This window comes from Lotus japonicus, chromosome 2 (genome assembly GCF_012489685.1).
Source record: "Lotus japonicus ecotype B-129 chromosome 2, LjGifu_v1.2".
Lineage (NCBI taxonomy): Eukaryota > Viridiplantae > Streptophyta > Magnoliopsida > Fabales > Fabaceae > Lotus > Lotus japonicus.
The window spans coordinates 92,007,684-92,026,106 of NC_080042.1; the positions used below are offsets into that span (position 1 = coordinate 92,007,684).

Consider the following 18,423-nt stretch of genomic DNA (forward strand, 5'->3'; position numbering starts at 1 on the left):
TATGTTAGTCTTCATTTTCCAGGTAAGCAAATTAAATAAACAAATTTAGTTTTAATTTTATTAAATGATGATGATAACATGGGTGACAATAAATATGGTTGACTGGCATTATATTTTTTGCCATGATGACAACGAGATATGAACATGACAGGTCTCCTGATTCTCATTTTCATGGTTTATAAACTCGTCCATCGATTATTCTATATATTTGACTTTATTATTAATTCAATATAAAGTACAAAGTCCAAACGAGGGCCAGAAAATATTCCAGAAAAATACTGATGCTAACATTAAAAAATAGAATGTTGTTAGGGTCAATGCATCATTTCATTCATTCATTGGAAACTTTGAATTGTTTAATACCCATGACTATTGAAAGTTTGAAACTGATTACCAGTGGTTGGGCGGCTTAGTGGACTAATGCAGCTATGTGTTGTTTTTGTTTTTCAGCACTCCCCTTTTGTATACATTTTGTTTTTTAGAAACAAAAGCTTCATCAGTTCAATCTTACACAAAAGATAACAAATGAATAAGCATTAAAGATTCTAAGAACCCCTCCTTGTTCAGAACCTCACCCCAAACCCCGACGTGACATCGACTCTGCTCTAAATGACAGTATTTTTTGGCTATGTTAGGCATGTCATTTCAGCTACTTTAAAGCTTATTTGACTAGCATAAAAACTCTTTAAAAGTGTTTGGCAAAAAAACTCATTTCACTAATAACTTAAAGCTTATGGGTAGGAGCTGGGGACATATGGGTTGGGTAGGGGGAGGTCCAGGGTTCGATTCCTGGCAGGTGCAATTTATCTTTCCGATGTACCAAAAAAAAAAAAAACTTAAAGCTTATAATATTTATTCTCATTTTTATTCTTATCATTTTAATGAAATTCTATCATTACCCTTTCTATATTTATAAAAACACTAAACTCTAATTATTTTTATTTTAAAATAATTACTGTTCAATTGTTAATATAATATTTTGTTAATTTAGACAAATATAAACTTACTTTATTAAACTAAAATATAAATTTATTTATTTTATACTATTTAAATTAATAAAAATATAAAAACGAAAATAAATTAAAAATTAATATTATACTTTTTATATGATAAATAATTTAAACTAAATTATAATATTTAAAGTGGTATTGATGTGTAAATAATGTAATGTTTTTTTTCGAAAATGACATATATATATATATATATATATAATGTAATGTTCAATGTAAAAAAAATTATACAAGTATGTCATTTTATGTCATTTTACAGTTTCAGTTTGTTTAACAACTACTTGTACCAAAAAAAACAACTAGTTTTACCAAATAATTATTTACAATCAGGTAGCTTTTAGCTATCAACTTTCAATTTCCAGCTAGCTTATAAGCTTTCATCTTTCAGCTAGTTTTTTCAGCTTTCAACTAGTCTATTAGCTAGGCATGTCAAATATAGTCTTAAAACCACTACGCCTCTTCGCCCCTCCATGGTGGACCCACATCGTTTGAATCGCAGCCCCTTGCCGCCACTTTATGTGAATGTGCAAGCGGAGTTCTAAACTTTATAAATTACAATCATGATCCCTACATTTACTTTCGTTTAGAATTTTGGTGGTGTTGTCTATATTTCGTAAAAACAATAAACTTTCTTTTATGATGTGTCAAAATTTTAGTGTATTGGTATGTCAATTGGATGATAATTTTGGATTTATTGACTTTGACTCTTTTCCTAGTCCTAAACCCAGAACAACTTATCCTCTTTATCTTCGTCACCTACTCACCCAAATCTTCTTGAGAATGGATCCTCTGCAGCCCAAACTCTTTATATCTCTCTACAGCAGTGTTTTCAACCATTGGATGAAACCAATGTTTCAGATTTGTCTAATAATTAAAGATAATTTAATGAAGTGTTAAAGCCATTGCCACTGTTAGAGGCTAGAGCAGAGGGCAACAACGGATCTCAGATATTACAATACGTACACGACAAGCACCTTTGTCTCCGTCCAGCTTCTGGTCAGCCGTCGGCCACCGCTGTTTTTTCCATTGGTAACTCGGGTCACACAGCAACCTCCTTTTTTCAACATCAAGATAATTAGCAGTTTAATTACCACACGGATTGCATACACCAATGACTTTGCCATTTTTTATCTCACAAACATTGTTTGCCCAAAAAAAAATTGTTTGCCCCCAACAGAGAAGACGATGACACTTATGAGGGGAGGAGCAAACGCTGCAGATGGCTTGCGATGTTCTAAACGGAGAAGTTAGACCCTCAATTTGCTCATTTTTTAATTATTTAATTTTGATAAATTTGAATCGTTAGATTTATCCAATGGTGGACAACATTGCTGTAGAGAGATGTAGAGAGTTTGGGCTGCAGAGGATCCAGATCCAATCTTCTTCTATAAGGAATCAAAAACATTATATTTTTTTATTAGCTTAATTATATAGTTATGGCTAATTGTTTTGTATGTAGTAAATCATTTGAGGATAAAGGAACCAAAAGGAGAATAATTTGTAAAGTGGAAAGAGAAGGAGGTGGATTCAATGCGTCACATACTCACGTAGTCACATTCATCTTTTTTGTTGTTGTTGTCAACAAGTGAAGTTTTATGAACTACTTGATAAAGGCTAAGAAGAATGATAAGTATTTGGTAAGGGAAAGCCACAAGCCCACAACTGGTAGCACACTTGATAATTTTCAAGGAAGAGTTTCTAATTGACCAAAAAAAAAGGAAGAGTTTCTAGAAGGAGAGTTTCTAACTCCCAACTATTTTTTTTGGGTCAATTAACTCCCAACTATGAAATTCATCAAATAGTTTTTTTTTTTGTCAACTAACCACTCATCCACCATTGAATGAAGAAAATTGGACCAAAGGCTCAAATAAGCCCAATAGCAAAATTCAAGACAGTTCTTTATACTTAAGTCTGTGTCTTTAATTACGTAACTATCGCCTAATATGTTGCACATACATGTATAAGTCCTCTTCTTCTTTTGATGCTCTGCTAGGGTTTCTAGTGGATTCTCAAATCTAGGAAGAGTTTTGCATCCAGATCTTGCTGGTTTTTGCTTCCTTTGCCTTGTGCAAGAGGAACTCTTGCTTTCCCCCTCTCTTACATTCCCTCTCACCCTTAAGCTACTGCTCCTTAAGTGAGTAGCTTTGCTCTCCCTCCCCCTTTGCGACATGAGTTCTGGCGTTGAGCTCGGGAAAGACACAGAGATGGACACTGAACCTGATACCCATCTGCACAATAACGCTAAACGGGACAAGCAAACTTCAGGCCTCCTACCCACACCTTCGCTGGATGGAGCTACGCTGGACCTGCAAGTGGAAGAAGACAGTGGGTTAGAGTTAGCTAAGAGAACTCTCATAGGCAAGGTTCTTTCAGAGAAACCGATAAACAAGAATGTGCTAAAATCTATCATACAGAAAGCCTGGAACTACAGCTCTGGAGTTCAGATGACAGACATGGGAATCAACTGCCTTTTGTTCACATTTGAGAAGGAGAATATGGCTAGGAGGGTATACGAAGAGGGCCCTTGGAACATTGTAGGAAATATGCTCAGTCTTCAACAATGGATCCCAGAACTGTCAGTTTTCGAAGTGAAGTTCAACCTAATAGCTTTTTGGGTCCAGATTCATGGGCTTCCCCTGGATGTCTTCTCTACAACAAATGCTACTAAAATTGCTGGCCAAATAGGTGACCCACTGGAGATAGAGAACCCCAAGGTTGATGGCAAACTTCTGAGACCTTTTGTTAGAGTTAAGGTCCTTGTTGACACTTCAAAACCCCTTGCCACTGGCTTTTGGGTACCGAGGAGAGATCTACCCAAGATTTGGGTTTTCTTGAAATATGAAAAAATCCAAGGATTCTGTTTCAAATGTGGAATTATAGGACATGAACAAAAGGGCTGCTCTGTCCCTAGAGCCATGGCAGCATACAACTCAAGTGTACCACGATATACACAGAGTCTAGGTGTGACTACAGCACGTTCCCTTGCTTCCATAGCTGGGGAGAAGAAATTCACCAGTAACAAGGAATATGTCTTTGAAGGCCCATCAGGTACTCAGAGGAGTGAACCACATAAGGAAGATGCAGAACTCAAGTATTGGAGACACAAACTACAGCAGGAAATGAGAGGGAAGAGCCCTATTGATGAGGAGCCCCGGCGGGCAAAAACAAATACATACCAACCACAACCAGCACAACAAGACAATATAGAGGTAAGTGGACAACAAGCAAACAGAGGAGGTGAACATGGGAATCATCCCACCCCAGTTGCTTTGGAGGATTCGGGGAGTTCTAATACTGAGCAGGGTAAAGCTTTTGATGAGCCCTGCTGCTGCCATCTAGAGAAGTCACCGGGGCATACAGAGGAGCATTTTAGCCCGTGGGTGGAATCCCCTATTGAACATAACTCCCCTGAGATTGACTGTTGTTGCCATAAAAGAGGGACCCCTATCAGAAGCAGCAGTTCAAGTATGGTATACCCAAGGGAGGAAGCCACCAAAATTTCCCTAAAGTATAACCAGATTTGCCCAGGTTTGGGGCCAGTGAGTGTTTCTCTACTGGAACTAGAACGAGAATGTATTGGCATCAAAGATAATCCTATTATTTTGGACTATCCCAGTCCTAAGATTAGGGGATCTTCCCATTTTGCAACTGATCTGTCGCCAGAAGATTTACAGAGAGCTAGAAAGAAGATCAATCTATCAAGAGCTAAGAAGCAGACAGAGTTAGACAGTGACGAGCTACAGGATTCAAAAGAGCAAAGCAAGGATTTAATTCTACAGTCCCAAAATAATGAGGAGATCCCCGAGAATAGTGCCTACTTTGTGGATTTTCCGGAGGAAAATGAGGAGTTGAAGGGTAGAACCTTTTTCAGAATGACCAAGTACTGGGAATCTAAGCTTGTACAAAGGTTTAACAGTAGTGTGAGCCTTAAAAGGGGGAGAATTGTGGATGAGGAAGTTTGTTGGGATGATCCACCAGCAGAAGACAATAATAAGAGGTTGTGCTTTGAAGGAGTTCCAGTTATGCCCTTTAAAGAAATTACAGAGAAGGTACCTACGGCTGAGGAGGCGGGCCTACCCATGCCCCCACCCCCTCAATGAGTATTATTAGTTGGAACTGTCGAGGTTTGGCGGCGGCCTCGACGGGAAATGAGCTTAGAGAGCTTTCTACTAAATATAAGCCGTCTATCTTGTTTTTAATGGAGACAAGAGCTAAAAGGGCCAAATTGGAAAGTACTAGACGCAAACTTAAATTCACTCATATGCATACTGTTGAGCCTTGTGGGCTGTCAGGAGGACTATGTGTCCTGTGGAGAGATGGGGTTGATGTAGAAGTGCTTGCTAGCTCCAAAAACTTTATCCACACTTCTGTGGCCCTTACCAGTACAACATGCAGATTGAGATGTTCCTTTATATATGGAGAACCCATTCAAAATAGAAGAAGAGAAGTTTGGGCTAAAATTGCAAGTCTGAAAACTGATCCTCCTGGGCCTTGGTTTTGTGTTGGGGATTTTAATGAGGTTCTCTTCCCTCATGAAAAGGAAGGCCTCCACCCACCTACTCAAGCAAGCATTGACAGATTTCGAAACTTCCTTAACCAAACTGAATTAATGGACCTAGAGCTTAAAGGTTGCAGATTCACCTGGCATAGCAATCCAAGGAATGGCATCATCACGAGGGAGTGCATTGATAGAGTAGTAGCAAATTGGGAGTGGAGAGCTTTATTTCCACATGCCACAGCACAAGCCCTACATGTTGTGAGCTCTGACCATTCTCCCATTCTGCTGGACCCGAAACCAAGCAATAGGAGTGGCACCCATTTCAAGTATGAACTGTTCTGGGAGGAGAATAACCAGTGCAAGGATACAGTAGCAGAAGGATGGAATGAACCGACCCTTGAAGAAAGTAAATGGGGAAATGTGTTAACAAGATTAGAGAGCAGCAGAAGGAAACTTTCCAGGTGGCAAAAAGGAACGTTTAAGGCAGCAGACAAGGAAATCATCAGGCTGAAAAAGAACATCCAACTGGAACAGAACAAGAGGGCTGATCTGATTAATTGGGGAGAGATTTCAGAAATGAAAGTGAGAATCTCGGACCTTTGGAGGCAAGAAGAGATGTTCTGGGGTCAAAGGGCAAGGCTCAAATGGATAAAATATGGGGATAGAAATTCTAAATTTTTTCATGCTACAACAGTTCAGAGGAGAGACAGGAACAGACTTGAGAGAGTCAAGAATGATAGAGGTGAGTGGGTTGAGGGCCAGAGCAATATTATGGAAGCTTTCATGCAACATTATGAGGAGATTTACACTTCTGAGGATTGTGATCAAGTGGAAGAATGCCTCCAGTGTGTACCGCGGCTAGTCTCGGATGAGCTCAATAGGGACCTTTGTGAGGAGGTTTCTGTCCAAGAAATCACAGCTGCCCTTAACCACCTTGGGAGCTTAAAAGCCCCTGGCCAGATGGGTTTAATGGGGCCTTCTTCAAGCACCATTGGGAGACGATCAGAGAGCAGATTGTTGAAGCCATACAACATTTCTTCCATACTAGGGAGATTCCACAAGAGATCAATGAAACGTTAGTGGCGCTTATCCCCAAAATTATAGCCCCTGAGAATGTGGCTCATTATCGTCCTATTAGTTGCTGTAACTTTCTCCTCAAAATGATAACTCACATTATGGTCTCAAGGTTGAAAGGTGCTTTAAATGATATTATAACCCCCAATCAGAGTGCTTTTGTAGGAGGCCGCCTCATCTAGGATAATATTGCTATAGCTCAGGAGGTTTTCCATGGGTTGAAGAGCAGGGGTAGAGAGCTAAAAGAATTCATTGCTGTCAAACTTGATCTTAGTAAGGCATATGACCGATTAGAATGGTCTTTTCGGGAGCAAACTTTGCTAGCCTATGGTTTTCACCCCAAGTGGATCTTCCTTGTCATGAGGCTGGTTAAAGGTGTCACCTACAAGTACAAGATTAATGGGTTCATTAGTCAGAATTTAACCCCAAAAAGAGGGCTCCGACAAGGGGACCCTCTCTCCCCCTACCTCTTTGTCCTTGCTGTAGATGTCTTATCCCACATGCTTTTAAAGGCCCAACTGGAAGGTAGAATTGAGGGAATTAAATTGGCTTATTCAGCACCTAAGCTCACACACTTACTTTTTGCTGATGACTCTCTCTTGTTTGCTAAAGCAACCGAACAAGAGGTTTACCAATTGCTGGATATTCTGAACAAGTTCTCTCTGGCTTCGGGACAACACATAAATACGGCCAAATCAGGCATCATTTGCAGTAAATGGACTCATCCAAATGTTCAAAGGAAGCTCTCTACCATTTTAAATATGAGGATATGGGACAACCCAGGGAACTATTCGGGACTACCCGCAATTTGGGGTAGATATAGAAGCAATGCACTTGGCTGGATCAGGGATAGAATTGCTGGCAAGATGGAGGGCTGGAAGGAGTCCCTCCTCAACCAAGCTGGGAAGGAGGTCCTAATTAAGTCAGTTATCCAGACTATACCAACATATGCCATGTCAATCGTTAAATTCCCCAAGTACTTCTGCGCAAAGCTTAATTCAGATGTGGCTAGGTTTTGGTGGAGGGGCAATCAGAAGGACAGGGGTATTCATTGGAGGCGGTGGAGTAGATTGACACAACACAAGAATGAGGGGGGTATGGGCTTCAGAGACTTTCAGTTTCAGAATTTAGCCTTCCTAGCAAAACAAGCTTGGAGGTTGATTAGAGAACCCTATTCTCTTTGGGCCAGAGTGTTAAAAGCTATTTACTTCCCACACAAGAGCTTTCTTGATGCTACTAGGACTTCCAAACCTCCATGGATGTGGACCAGTCTGTTAGAAGGGAAGGAGTTTGTCAAGAGGCAGAGCAGATGGGCCGTTGGTAGGGGAGACTCAATCCAGGTCTGGGGTGATAAATGGCTTTGGTCAGGTTCAGCTATTTCTGAGACTAATATTCAGCAAAACATGTTAGTGCAGGAGCTTATTACACCTGGATTGGGAGGGTGGAACCACACGAAGGTAAGGGAACTTTTTGATGAGCACACGACCCTGAAAATACTCCAAACCCCAGTTGGACTAACAGGAGGGGGTGATATCTTGGTTTGGCCTCATTCAAATGATGGGGAGTTCAACATTAAATCAGGTTAATGTATTGCCAAGAAGGAGGCTCAGCAGGAGATTTTGATTCCTAATTCCTCTCACAATATACCTAAAGCGGTATGGAAGATGATATGGAAAAACAGAGTACCGCAAAAGGTCAGGATTTTCTTATGGAAGACTTGCAATAATTCACTCCCAGTGATGCACAACCTAGCCAGTAGAAGGGTGGTCCCTGGGGGAATCTGTCCAATATGTCAGACCGCCGAGGAGACCATTGAGCACGCTATTTTACTCTGCCCTTGGACAAGGGCAGTTTGGTTTGGGTCCAAGTTCCAGTGGACCATCAATCCCAACGGTCTTACATCCTTTGACAGATGGTTGCTAAAAGGAGTTAATCTCATTAAGAGTTGTTCTACAGATCTTGAAACAGACCTAGCAGTTCTTTCTTGTATTGTCTGGAATGTTTGGAAGAAACATTGCAAAGCTATATACCAATCTGTTAACCCCAATCCATGGATGGTCATATTTATTATCAATTCCAACCAGCTGGAGTGGAACCAAAGCTTGCACAGCAACAACCAAGAATTAAGGGAAGAGATTAGAACCATACCTGACAGGGAAGGTTGGACCCCCCCACCAGAAGGATTTATCAAGATCAACGTTGATGCAAGCTGGTTGAGTGGCAACCCCTTCTGCTCCATTGGTTGTGTTGCTCGGGACTCTAACGCCAATGTTCTGCTTAGCTCATGTAGGAAGGTCCTGGCTCCAACCCCGTTAATTGCTGAAACTCTGGCTATTCGTGAAGGAGCTCTAATTGGCCATAACCTTGGTTGGAACAACATATCCATTGAATCGGACTGCAAGGTAGCGGTGGATGCTTATGATGCAGGGAAACAGATGGGGGAAATTAGAGTGTTAATACAAGATATCAAAGACTTACAACAGAGATTTCAATCTTGCAGAGTGAAATGGATTGCTAGATGTAAGAACCAGGTCTCTCACCTGATTGCTCAATTGGGTCTCAAGAACCTTCTCCCTCCAGGTTGGCTATGGAACCTCCCCAAACCCATTCAGAAAGCTCTAATTGAGGATGGCAGAGGCATTCCCCCACGCTTCTAGGACTCCCCCTCCTATCTAGAAAAGGCTAGCTATGAGAGATCTCTCCCCTTTGCATGGACACAGGTTGCAGATGAATTTCTTGCTTTGGTGTAGGCCTCTTAATCTCTGCTGGTTTATCTCTGTGTCCAGATGAGGATCTTAGTAGTGGTTTGTTGCTCTTCCTTTGTTTTGGGTCTTCAAGCTTAGAAGGATTTCCAAGAGTTTTTAGTGCTTTGAGGATTTTGGTGGTAGCATTTAAGAGGAAGAGTCTTTAGTGGCTTAGATCAGTGTGCGTTTGGGTAGTTGGTTAAGTGGTTTAGTGCTTTCATGGCTGGCTTCTACTCATTTGTCATGTTGTCGGTTTCTTTTCCATTATTTTTTGTTTGTTGCATGCCTTCTGCCTCTTGCTGTATAGTTGCTCCCCTTGTAATTTCCGGTCCTCTTGTATTCCCTTCTTGGGCTTGTGTCCCTTTTCAATATTACAGGAAACTTTGACCAAAAAAAAAAGTATGTGTCTTCATATTGTCCAAAAAAAATGTTTGTGTCTTCTATTCATCCCAATTATTATTGCAGCCCCTATGCCTTTCGGATGTAATTCCTGTTGTATGGCCTCTGTGTCTTGTCTATTCCCTTTGAGATTGGGCTTTAAGTCCAGTATCAATGAAAGATTTACCACTGACAAAAAAAAAGCAGTTCGTGACAAAAAAAAAATAACTAAATGAAATTAAAAAAACTATTTACAAGTACACCTCAAATATTATTCAAACTGAGCTCATGAAAATAGGACACACTACCGGGGGAACTCCAAACCCTAACCAACTATAGAAAAGAGACAAAGATGGAAGAGGCGGGTGGTGGTGGCAATGTGGTGGAGGAGGTAGCAGTTGAGACATTGGTGGCAGAACGACAACAGTGACAAAGGTGGCGGAACGAACGACAACTCCATCGCTAACCGGACACGTGAACACTTCGTATGAACTCAGATAGATTCAAACATAAAACAAAAAGAATTCTCTTATCATAAAAATCAAAATGTAACTTTACTCCACAAGAAACTAAAACCAAAACACTTCATATTTACCAACGTGATCTAAGAACTATTCACCTAAGTGTCGCAATTGTTCAATTACCCTTGAAAATCAACACCAGACCATGAATTCACAACCATTTTTGGGTTTAACCACATGTATCATTTAATGAGATAATTATGTTCAACTCAAGTGTGATAAAGACCAAAAGTCGAGTGATTTCATCGACCGCTTTAAGGTCACGGCTAGAGAAAGGAAAAAGTGGGAAAAGGAGTTTTAAAAGGCAAATACATTGACATTGGCGGGTGAAGAAAACGCAGCTGAATCAAAAGGTGGTCATTTATAAGTCCTAACGGATCAGTGAGTCTGCTGCTATCACTCACTCACTCGAAAGAGTGGGTGCTAATCAATCTGTACGTGAATTTAATCGCAACATTGAATGCGCTCAACTACCCGATGCTCATCGAATTCAATTCCGCCCACACCAGCTACCTTGTCTGATCCTCACACTCTTCAGGTAACCAACCCACTGCTATTAATTTCAACTCGCTTTCTTCTTCTTCGTCTTCGCTTTGCGAATGAGAGTGGGGTTTCTAGAATACTTCAGAATTAATTAATTAATTAATTAATTAATTAATAATGATGCCTGAGTTTCATCGCGTATTTCAAGCAGACGCTGATGCAGCAGAAGCAGGTGGATGCGGCGCTGAGACCGCAGATTCTAGGGTTCAACCGAGACACAGGCGATCTAATAGGTCTGATTTTTAGTACATTTTTTTATTGCTGTGAATTTTGAATTGAAATAAAAATTAGGGAAACTTGCAGTTTGTTGTAAATGTTGATCTTATTGCTTTTAGATAAATTGCAGTTATAATCTTGAGCTTCTTCATCATGTGACAATTGACATTGCATTTTTGTGCACTTTTCAGTGCTTCTGATAGGAACCTGAAACTCTCAAGAGGTGGAGTTTTGCGTCCTATAGAGAAAGAACAGGATGAATTTGAGGTGAGTTCTGAGACTTCAGTTTATCTTTGATCTTTTGCTTTTCAAGTAGAATTTCATAATTCTTCATGGAAAAACAATGATTAAATTCGTCACGCATGCACTGTGTAGGCCTTGATGTTTTTAGTGTGACTCGAGATAATTCATTTGTTTTGACATGGCTTTGAACAGGTATCAGCTCCTTCAGGGAGGACTTCTAGGTTACAAAGTCCTTTGCATGATAACCTCAATGATGCAAACAAGAATATTTTTTCAGGTCACAGAGCATCCTTGGAAAAAGATGTAAGCTATAGATGGATGTAATGGCTCTTATCTCTCATTTTTATTTGGTGTATACCAAGGATAGTTATCTCGAAGATATCTATATTCTTAACTTCAATCTTTCTTGTGAACAAATCTGTGTAACTTTCCACAGGCTGAGATGACTCAGAATGAGGCTGTGCTGCTTCTTGGTTTTCTCATTTTCCCTTGCAATGAAATTGATTGTAAAAATAGAGTGTTTGTTTTTTTTTTTAAATCAATGATTACAGAAGTTCAATTTACCGGGGGGGGGGGGAGGGATAAAGGGATATTTAATTACACTGGAAGTATACCTATACCTACATGAGAAGTACCTCTTTTAAAAGGGAAATTGATTATATCTTCTTAGAACTTACTGATCCCAAATTGTGATTCACAAAATCCATTTGTCATCCTCTCTTCAAAGGATAAAAAGATTGAAATGAATTTATTGTGGGATCAGAGAGAAATGACCTTTATCAATAATGCAGATTTTTAGAAGCTTCTTAAGATCAAGAAATTACAATGAAAAAAGAGAAAGGGAAGAAAATAATTGAAGGACCATATTTGTTTGTCTTACTGAGAGATGCATCTTCAGTATTTTATCTATTACTTGAAAACAGAAAACAAAAGCGAAGAAACATTCAGGGCTCTACTCTCTGAAAAGACAATTGCAGATAGTTTGGGTTCTTACTTTCCTGTATAATGGCCACAGCTTAGTAATTTATTGATTCCCATAGTCATCTACTGATTTGCAGGTTGAGCAGCTACAGTTACGCCTGCAGCAGGAGAAGTCTATGCGTAACCTACTGGAGAGAGCAATGGGCCGAGCATCAAGTACTTTATCACCTGGACACAGACACGTTGCTGGTCAGGTAATTTGCATTAGAGTGGTAGTGGTTTAGACATTAACCATTCTTGGGCACCCCCTCCAAACAGTTTAACCTTTCAGGTTAATTTGCTTCTTGACTGCTATCTTATGCAGCTCTTCGTATGTTTAGTCTTTTAGCAGAAATCTGATTAATAAACTTAGAATAAGACATTCAAAGTCCACAACTATGAATTATTAGGACCAGAGGAGCTAATGCTAATGTAAAGGATTGTAGCTTGATCAAAAGCATAAAGGGACTTCTTGGATTTTAAATTTTGATTGGCATGCATAATACTCAGTGTAACATTTCTCAGGATTGCTCCTATAAGTATCTGTTATGTGGAAATTACTTATTTCTCCCCCCCCCCCCCCCCCCTTTCAGACAAAAGATTTAATTGCTGAAATTGAGTTACTTGAAGAAGAGGTTACGAGCCGGGAGCAACATGTGCTTGCTATGTACAGGAATATTTTTGAACATTGTGTTAGCCAGCCACCTTCTGAACAGAATTCTAGTGTGACTTCACCTGCTCATACAAGGCATGAATCGAGGAAGCATCCAAGTATAATTTCAAGTGCTTTCTGTTCATCAAAAAAGTTTCCCTTACGGCCCTTGCAAACACTTATTTCGAATAATGACCTGAAGAATAGAATCTTTGGGTCAAGTCATGCTCCTTTATCAAGTGGCAATGGCAAAGTTAATTTCGGAAAGAATGGTTCTGATTCCACCACCAAGGTAGGATATATTGCTATAGCTGTAGTTGCTCGTTTCATTTGCTTTTGCTATGAATGAAAAAAAAGGTTTATATATAATATATTAATGTTGTACTAAAGATTGAATTATCCTCACTAACATTCTCATCTCAATCATATGTCAGGTTCGCGAGAAGGTTTCTATGGCAGAGAAAACTCCAGTATTGCAAACTTTAAAAGACCATTTACACCAGTGCCCTAGCAGGCTTTCTGAGGAGATGGTGAAGTGTATGGCAACTGTATATTTCTGGCTCCGTAGTGCAAAATCTGCAAATGCTAAAAACAGCCGGTCACCTTTATTGTCAAGGTCATCCACTAACGCCATACAGCCTCGCCATGGCGTTGTAGAGGAGCGAGACTGTTCTAGCAAATCAGCAGTGGAAATATCTTGGATAGCTACTCGCAAACGTCATTCTTCTCATGCTTCTTATGCCATCGACAACTACAGGTAAGTCTTTTGAATAGGATAATTTCAATTAGACGTTAAACATATGAGTATATGACTGAGTACCAAAGTTCAATTATTTTTTGAGATTTATACATAAAATTTAAAGATAGTGGCCTGCTAAAAATTATTTCTATGTTTGGAAATTTAGAAATTTAACAATTTATAGTTATTTGGTAATCTTAGAATGAGTTATTTATGATTACCTACTATTATATATATTAATGGCAATCTGTGCAATTCTTTTCTAGATATTTTCTCTTGTGACTGGCAATTCTTATGTAGACATCTTGAATTAGTTGTTTTAGGTTTCCAAGATTTATAGAACTTAGTTTAAAAAATGACTTATTGAAAATAATATTTATTTGCCCGAAAATATATTTAAAAGCTATTAATCATGATAGGATACTTTGTACCATTTGAGATGATAATGTGGAAAAGTTTGGTGATGTGGTCATAAAACACCAAGGAAAATGATGTTTTCTACTAATAATAGTGTTACTAAACTCAAATAAGTGGGGTTAACAAGTGGTTGGCAAATTGATGGTGCGTTCAAAGTTGAGAATCAAGTACATAACATTCTACTGTTTGAAAGGTGAGGGTTGGTAGTGGTATGTGCTGGTGTATCTGATTTAGGAATCTATAATCGACAGCGATCCAATACAAAAAAGGCAAAAGGCTGGACCTGAGACACACAGCACATCCTTGGCATAGGTTTTGGAAGTCGTGGCCTTCTTAACTGTTTATATGCTCTACTTATCTTCAACTGTTTATATGCTCCACTTATCTTCAAAAAATGATGTAGATTATGAGCCATGCACTTTTCAATTTTGTGAGATTAACATGACAATACAAGGGTGGATTTGACAGAATATCCAAGGATAGTGGATTCTTGATAATGACAACGATAGTCATAGATTTGGGCATATGACCTCCAACGATAATCTTGAAAAGTGCTCGGAATTTACCAATCGCAGTTTTGGTGAAGCGCACTTTGAAAGACTTGAATATTTTGTAGAAAGAGGTTCGCATGAGAGGGCTGAATTCTTTGGTGGACAAAGATACTATCAGAAGGTGATAAAAGCTATAAAAATCATGTTGATGTGTGTGGAGTGTTCACATCAAGTTCGTAGGTAGGATACCCGGTCCAATAGATTTGAGTTCGAAGATGGGAAGTTCACTTGACTCAAAGTATTGCTTAACTATGGGAAGTTCACTTGACCAGAAGATAGTGAATGTGATGGAGATTTAAAGCTTTAAGTATCCAGCTCTCACTGTCTCACGCCATAACTGCGTGTGCTGTTGTGAGTATCATTAAGTTCTATAAGTTTGTTGGCCCTATATATCATGTCAAAAATATTAAATATATATTTTGAACAATGGTGGCCAATCATCAATGAAGACAACATCACACAAAGCAGTGATCTTTGTCTGGTTCTTGAAGAGTCGACATTACTTGCGAAGGGCTATTTAAAATCCACTTGCACAAGAAATGAAATGGATTGGAGGGAGTGAAACCCTACACATATATGTAATTTCCATTGGCAGATCTAGAAACCCAAATCTTATGATTGAATTGTTTTGAATTTTATGGGGATTCTACCGAATAATTTGGACTCAGTCTTTATCTAGTGAAACCCACCTAAATGTGCTGGAAAAAATGTGGAAAAGTTATCACGATTATAGAGTTGTTTAACTTATTGTAAGTATAAAGGAAAAATAATCTCATTCTAGGTAGATCAAAAAACATTCTTTTTGAAATGTTGACTTAACGAGTTGTTTTTCTTGTTTTCATTAGGGTTCTAGTTGAACAACTTGAAAGGGTGAATGTCGGTCAAATGGATTGTGATGGGCAAATTGCATTTTGGATCAACGTTCATAACGCTCTGGTGATGCATGTAACATTCCCACTCGTGACTCACCATGATTTTGATTTACCAATTTTCAGCGCAAATAACATTTTTTTGCTGCTCACAGGCATATTTAGCGTATGGAATTCCCCAGGGCGCTCTCAGAAGGCTTGCCTTGTTTCACAAGGTAATTTATTTCTTTACTCGATTGGTATTGTCATTTGGTCAGAAGCAAATTCTCCAAGGTTTTAAATGTTGTGAGAAACTTCTGATGTATAGATTATCTAAACTTGAGTGTTATTGAAATTTTAAGAAATGTTATCCTTTCATACTAATTTTATAAAATTATGCTTTCCACATAATTCTATATGTATCTATGAGATCGAGTATGGAACTATGTTTACTCACTCACCTGTGATTGAGTATTCGTTTTCCCCTTTTCCTGCATTGGAAATCCGGTATTTTACATTTTACATATCCATACAATTCAGTCATTGGATTTTCAAAATAGTGTAAAGAGCTCTGCACAAGCCAATCATTGTTTATTGTAATATCCATACCAAGAACGATAACTAAATAACTTCTGACTTTTTTAATCCATTAAATTACTAAGAAATTACTGTATTTAAACGGAGCAACTAGGTGTGTTTGAAAAGCAAGTAGAGTTTCCACATTAAAAGAAAAATTGAAAGTAGCTTTCGCGGGAAGTGAAATGATTTTGGAAGTTTTAATCATGGATAAAAAGACCTGTAAAATCTTCATCAATACCAAAAACACACCTTCTCTTAATTACTTGTTAAATCATTATATGAATTATCACCAATGGGCATATGATGTGAAATTGTCACGCCATTTGTCGGACATCTGGACACCCTTAAGATTCCATAAACATGTGATGTCATAGTCGTACTCTTTTAGCACTTCCATGTTTCTTATTGGTATCTTAACAGCTTATTTTTTAATATTTTTTTATCTGATATCATGCACAATATGAATTAATGGATACTATTGTATAGTGCAGGCTGCTTACAACATTGGCGGACATATTATAAGTGCAAATGCCATAGAACAAGCGATATTTTGCTTCCGAACACCTCGCATTGGAAGGGTACTCATCCAAACCTCTTCCTCATATAAAAACAAGGGTACCTATAAACTTATAAGAAATATTGTCTGGTTTATCATGAATCTAATGGTGATCTCTTTGAATAGTTCAGCTAATCAGCTCTAATTATAAATTTTCTGTTTTGGCCTGCTGATGGTTACAAATTGCTAAATTTCCCATTATTTGCATTATCTGTGAGCAATCCTATGTTGCAGTAGAAAGATAGTATATGCTTTTGAATGGCATCATTAAATTGGTACTGCATAGCTAATGATTTAATAGTCACCAATGATCTTGTAAACTTGAATAGTCGAGTGAGAAGACTACCATGCACTTTTTTTGTGAGTGATATGCTTGGACCTTCATTAGGACCTTAATTTTGTTTTCTGATATAACACTGTAATTTCCTTCTTCTTTTTAACCCAATTTGATATAAGAACTTCTAACACTTAGTTTGGTGCTGGAATAGCATCTTATATTTCATCTGATTATTATTTCTGCTCTATAAAACACAGTGGCTTGAAAGCGTTGTGTCTGCTGCCCTAAGGAAGAAAAGTGGTGAAGAAAGACAGCTTTTGAGCTCAAAATTGGGTATTACTGATCCCCTACCACTTGTCTTCTTTGCCCTTTGCACGGGAGCATTGTCAGATCCAGTGGTAATTTCTCTCTCTACTTCTTTGTAGTTTGTGTTACACTGGGTATATCAGATATGTGAATGATAGTGGTGTAGGGCTTTACTTTTATTGAGTCTATTTAGTTGAATGCTAATGCATTGATGAAGTAAATATGAGAAATTCTAAATTAGAGGGTTTTATATTCACATTTGCAAGATTTCCTCTTGTAACCAAAAAATATTCACATTTGCACAAATAATACTTCCTTCTCTCTGATACCCTGAATTTAACGAGTTGATGAATAATTTTGTCGGTACAATGCTGCAGCTAAGAGTTTACTCAGCATCACATATAAGAGAAGAGCTGAGTGCTGCCAAGAGAGAGTTTCTACAAGCAAATGTAGTTGTGAAGAAGTCAAGTAAAGTTTTTCTCCCTAAATTGGTGGAAAGATTTTCTAGAGAAGCATCGATCAGCTTAGATGATATCCTAGGATGGGTCATGGATAGTGTCGACAAGAAGCTGCATGATTCAATACAAAAGTGCCTTGATCGTAAATCAAATAAAAAATCTTCTCATATGATAGAATGGCTACCTTACAGTTCTAGATTTAGGTACATGTTCTCGAAGGATCTAATAGACAAACCATGGTGGGTATGACAATTTGCTTCGCTGAAGTGGTTCTTATTGACATTTTGCTATTGCATGGAGCATAGCTTGTTTGAAGAAGCGAGGAAGTTAACTGTAGGTGCCTAGAGAAATTTCCTGTACATTTGGACATAATATGCTTTCTTTGCTTAGATAAAACTAGAAGACACCCAACATGTTGTATCCATAAACTCTCATTTATCTAGGAAGTTGTAGCATAGAATCTAATACTCCATATAGACACAGTATTATTCTGTTCGTAGTTAATGCTAGTATGCGTTTATTAAGGTATGTCACTACCATAGTCCATAAGTATTTCGTGGCATACAATCTTAAATAGAATTTGAATTTGATCGCGTGACAATGGTTGACATTTTTTTTAATAAGCTAAATAATTGTATTCAACCTTGTGCTAAACCCAAATACAGAATAAGAGTTTATGTGAGTGGCTACCACCACAAAAAAAACAGAATAATCTATTTTCCAAAAAAAAAAAACAGAACAATCTAGAAGTTCAAACAAAGTGCAAACAACATGATTTATGGCCACCCACTAGAACACATGATGGCCAAGACAAATGATCCTAACAAAATCCATCCACCAAGCATGATCAAGC

The 18,423-nt window shown here is 38.4% G+C and overlaps 2 protein-coding genes across 4 annotated transcripts; both read left to right on the top strand.

Annotated features, from left to right (window-relative positions):
* The first annotated feature begins 8,321 nt into the window (after window positions 1-8,321).
* On the top strand, window positions 8,322-9,239 carry LOC130737294 (uncharacterized). The gene has a single exon (XM_057589046.1). The coding sequence runs from the start codon at window positions 8,322-8,324 to the stop codon at window positions 9,237-9,239; it is 918 nt and encodes a 305-aa protein (XP_057445029.1).
* A 1,628-nt stretch (window positions 9,240-10,867) lies between these two features.
* Window positions 10,868-18,079, top strand: LOC130741050 (uncharacterized). Of its 3 annotated transcripts, none has more exons than XM_057593825.1 (11): window positions 10,868-11,001; window positions 11,176-11,251; window positions 11,420-11,530; window positions 12,286-12,402; window positions 12,781-13,131; window positions 13,274-13,596; window positions 15,392-15,491; window positions 15,571-15,630; window positions 16,465-16,551; window positions 17,064-17,204; window positions 17,490-18,079. In XM_057593825.1, exons 1-11 carry the CDS (start codon window positions 10,886-10,888, stop codon window positions 17,817-17,819), a joined length of 1,812 nt encoding a protein of 603 aa, XP_057449808.1. In that variant the 5' UTR covers window positions 10,868-10,885; the 3' UTR covers window positions 17,820-18,079. The 3 variants fall into 3 exon arrangements, with proteins under 3 accessions (XP_057449808.1, XP_057449809.1, XP_057449810.1); XM_057593826.1 differs by having other exon boundaries at window positions 15,392-15,482; XM_057593827.1 differs by lacking the exons at window positions 10,868-11,001; window positions 11,176-11,251 and having other exon boundaries at window positions 11,418-11,547.
* Window positions 18,080-18,423: the final 344 nt, after the last annotated feature.